The 3,929-nt window shown below is 38.8% G+C and overlaps 1 protein-coding gene across 1 annotated transcript; it reads left to right on the forward strand.

Annotated features, from left to right (window-relative positions):
* Window positions 1-348: 348 nt before the first annotated feature.
* Window positions 349-3,398, forward strand: LOC131027659 (disease resistance protein RPV1-like). The gene is made up of 4 exons (XM_057957725.2): window positions 349-727; window positions 824-1,824; window positions 1,930-2,217; window positions 2,314-3,398. Exons 1-4 carry the CDS (start codon window positions 394-396, stop codon window positions 3,154-3,156), a joined length of 2,466 nt encoding a protein of 821 aa, XP_057813708.2. The 5' UTR covers window positions 349-393; the 3' UTR covers window positions 3,157-3,398.
* The last annotated feature ends 531 nt before the right edge of the window (window positions 3,399-3,929 follow it).

Genomic DNA, 3,929 nt, shown 5'->3' on the forward strand with positions numbered 1-3,929 from the left:
GTCAAACATGGAGTTGCGTGTCTTTCTAGCAAGATGTTTTCTTTGAAATATTTTTGAAATGACTAAAAACTTTTGTCAAATTGTTTTACAAAATATTGGTTTCTTTCACCTACTATAGTTTAATTCTTTACTCGTACTACAGCTGTAAAAGGTTAGCGAATTTTAAAAAGATGGGAGTATCAGACCATATCCAGAACATGATATTATCCTCAATAATTTTGGACAGCTGTTAAAGTGTCCAAAATTCTGAAACAAAAGAGAGAAGAATATCTTCGTGTGAAAACAAAGACACCTAAACATAGCAAATATCTATTCAATATCACAGAGATAGATAGCCTACATAAAGCACTCAAGGCGAACTGGAGACACCATCTCATCTCGCTTCCATTTACCATGGGTTGCTGTTTCTCCAAGCCTACAGAGTCACCTGTTCAGAAGTCACCACAGCCACACACTTCGCAGCCTGCTATTCAGCAACCGCTGCATTCACAGCCATCTATTCAGAAGCCGCTGCCTTCACGGCCACCTGTCCAGCCATTGCCACCTTCCAAGCCACCTGTTCAGCAACTACCGCCTTCACGGCCACCTATTCAGCCACAGCCACTTGTTCAGCCGCCACCTGTTCAATCGCAGCCTTTGCAGCGGCCTATGGAGAAGCCTGCATCTGATCAGCTATGGATACCTGTTGCCTTATCTCCATTGCAGCCCATTTATCCAGACTATGCAGGTATGTACATACAAACACTACTTTTCCTATTTAAATCTCTAATTTGCATCAGCATTTAAAATTTCGCTTCGAATGTAATAATTCTTTTGTGGTCAGTTGGAATTCAAGAGCAGAAGAAAGATGTAACGAAGTTGCTCGACATGGAAAGAGAAAGCCAGTTCTCATTGGCGGTAATTATTTATGGATTTGGGGGCATAGGAAAGACCACGCTGGCCACTGCTGTGATTGCTGACTTAGATCTCGCACAGTACAACTACTCGGGAGTTGAAATCCATGCAGACCGGTCAAGGAATGACATAAAATCGTTGCAACGGCAAATATTGAAAGACGCCTTCCCAGCATATACTTTTGACAGGAATGTAACATTTAGAAATAGTTCAGAGGGTCGGGATCATCTCACCAGTGCTTTCCAAGCCCAAAGAAACAAGCCAGTATTTCTTTTTATTGACAACGTTCTTCGGGCAGAAGACTTGCAAGAGCTTTTCCCAAAAAGTTTAGCAGGCCTTCCGAAGCGGAGCAGAATAGTGCTTACAACTCGAAATCTGGGTGTCACGGAGATGCTCATACACGCCGGCCTTGAACGTCGTGACTATCCTGTGGGTACTCTACCCGACCAAGATGCCCTCAAAATTTTGTTCAAGGATGAAAACATCAGAGGCAGAGAGAACATGCAAAAAGCCCTGAAGATTTGTGATGGGATTCCCTTGGTGTTAGAAATTGTTGGTGCTCGTTTGCGTAAGCAGAATTACATGGTAGAGAGATGTACTCAAATATTTGAAGCTTTGGAGACAGGAGAGGATGTCAAAGAAGAAAATCTGAGTCAGCGTATGGTGACTTCTGTTTATAATGAGCTGGCACCATCTACGCGAGAAGCGTTTTCGGATATTTGCTGCTTCTTTACTAACTGGTGTCGTCGTGATGTAGAGTACATTGTTGGCGCTCAGGACGTCACACTTCTTCAGGAGGCGGCATTGATGAAGACGTCCAGCAAAGATGAGTTTGTCCATGACATCATTCGAGCAAAAGGGCGAAGCTTGTCTAAAAGCAATAGAATTCTTGATATGCAGTCCTGGAGGGAAATAGCACATGATGATCAAGTATGTTATAATTGCATTTGTAATTTTGTATACAGCTACAGGATAAATACATAATTGCTGCATCTTTCTTTAGTAGAATTATTGAAATATGTTCCCTCTTTGCAGAAGCTCAAGCAAATCAAGGGGGTTTGGCTCGGCAAGGAGGAGTCTGAATCTGGGCATGAAGTTGATGAGAAGCAATTGCATTCATTGAAAAATTCGTTGAGAGTTCTTTGTTTGGAAAGCCACATAAAAATATCAGGATCAAGCCAAAAATCAACTGAATTCAAGGAACTTAGATTCCTCCGTTTGGGTGGTGACATTTCTGCTTTATGGCCAGCGAATTTGGAGTCGCTTGAGAGATTGACTGTGTTCCATGGCCCTGTCTATAAGGATGGTGTCACTTTATATCAGGCAAGTCTTCACTGGTAATTCAATTTATTTTTCTCTTAAATGGATTGTTTAGATTCGGAAAAAAATCCTTACCATAGAATCACAATATGTATGCAGCTGCCTAAGAACCTACGGGTGATGAGAGCCACTGCACAGTCTCACTTCGAGGGATCCAAACCGGGAAAAATTATTCCAAATTCTTCTTTAGAAGAATTGGATTTAAGAGAATTGAGAAGTCTCCAGAAGTTTTCCGAAAAGTTGGATCACTTAACTGCCCTGAAGGTCTTGATACTAGATAAGTGGGACAAAATGCAAGAGCTGCCTGAGCAGGTTTGTGGGTTGCGTTCATTAAATAGATTGAGCATTTGTGGTGGAAATTCCTTGAGAAATCTGCCAAAATTGTTTGCCCAGTTAAGTTTATTAGAGGAGTTGATGTTAACAAGGTGTGAGCAATTGGAGGAATTGCCCTCGACTTTTGGAGATCTGGGTTCTCTGAAACAGTTGAATTTGGCAGAGTGTAGCAACTTAAAGGAATTGCCCTTGAGCTTTGGGAAATTAAGCTCTTTGGAGGTCTTAAATTTAGATAGCTGCTCTAAATTAGAAACCTTCCCTTCCAGCTTTTGGGAACTCAGGTCTTTAACAGAATTAAGATGTAGCTGTTTGGAACTGAAAGAATTGCCTTCAAACATTGAAAAGCTTATTTCTTTAAGACTTTTAGATTTAAGTTATTGCACGAAATTGAAAAGCTTGCCTTCCGGTGTAGTAAAACTCCGCTCACTCAAAGTATTGAATCTATTCGCTTGCTGTTACTTAGAAGAAGTGCCTTCCACCATTGGGGAACTTCCATCACTTACAAAAATAGATTTAAGAGGATGTCGCAATTTGAGAGAATGTCCAGCTGCTCTTAGGCGAACGAAACAAGGACGGACCGTTTGGCTGCCGGACGACCTAATGGACTAGTCCAAGCACTTTGTATACCGTCAATCTTTATCATGTGCGTGTAATTATGTAAGCCTGTCTTTTCATACTGCAGAGAATGAAATATGAGTTCCTGGTCCTTTGGCTGCCGGACGACCTAATGGACTAGTCCAAGCACTTTGTATACCGTCAATCTTTATCATGTGCGTGTAATTATGTAAGCCTGTCTTTTCATACTGCAGAGAATGAAATATGAGTTCCTGTACACTATATTATAATTCACATTTGTAAAGTCTAAAAGTTCTGAATAGATTTGTAACGTGTAAAAGTTGATTTAGAGTATGTCTGATAATAATTCAAGACATTTAAGTTATTAAATAAAAATAAAATTATTTTATTTTTGATTATTCATATATAGGTTGGGTGGTAGGGGAGGGGTGAATTTGTATGTGTAAATATTCATTTATTTTTTATTCATTTGAGTAAAATAATTTAATACAATTGTATATCAATAAATGATGCAATCATGTGTAAAATTGTACTCATTTTCTTAACCTTAATCTAGATTTTCTTAACCTTTATCAATCATTTTATACAATTTTTCATATTTTGATCATATTTTATTCATTTATATATATTTGTCATCTATTTCTTTTAAATATTTTAATATTCATTCTTCATATAGACATTAGTTTTTATTATCTCGGGTCACTCTCTTAAGTATCTAGTGCAAATCTCATCTTTAACTTTCCAAAATTCAAATTCAAATTTCTTGAATCTAACATGCTCCACTAACTATTTTGAGCCAACAAAAT

The sequence above is a fragment of the Cryptomeria japonica genome, chromosome 8 (assembly GCF_030272615.1).
Source record: "Cryptomeria japonica chromosome 8, Sugi_1.0, whole genome shotgun sequence".
Taxonomy (NCBI): Eukaryota; Viridiplantae; Streptophyta; class Pinopsida; order Cupressales; family Cupressaceae; genus Cryptomeria; species Cryptomeria japonica.

Coding starts and splice junctions, on each gene's coding strand:
- LOC131027659 (XM_057957725.2), top strand. CDS start 394: ATGGGTTGCTGTTTCTCCAAGCCTACAGAGTCACCTGTTCAGAAGTCA. Junction 728..823: donor CATTTATCCAGACTATGCAG/GTATGTACATAC, acceptor TTTTGTGGTCAG/TTGGAATTCAAGAGCAGAAG. Junction 1,825..1,929: donor AAATAGCACATGATGATCAA/GTATGTTATAAT, acceptor CCCTCTTTGCAG/AAGCTCAAGCAAATCAAGGG.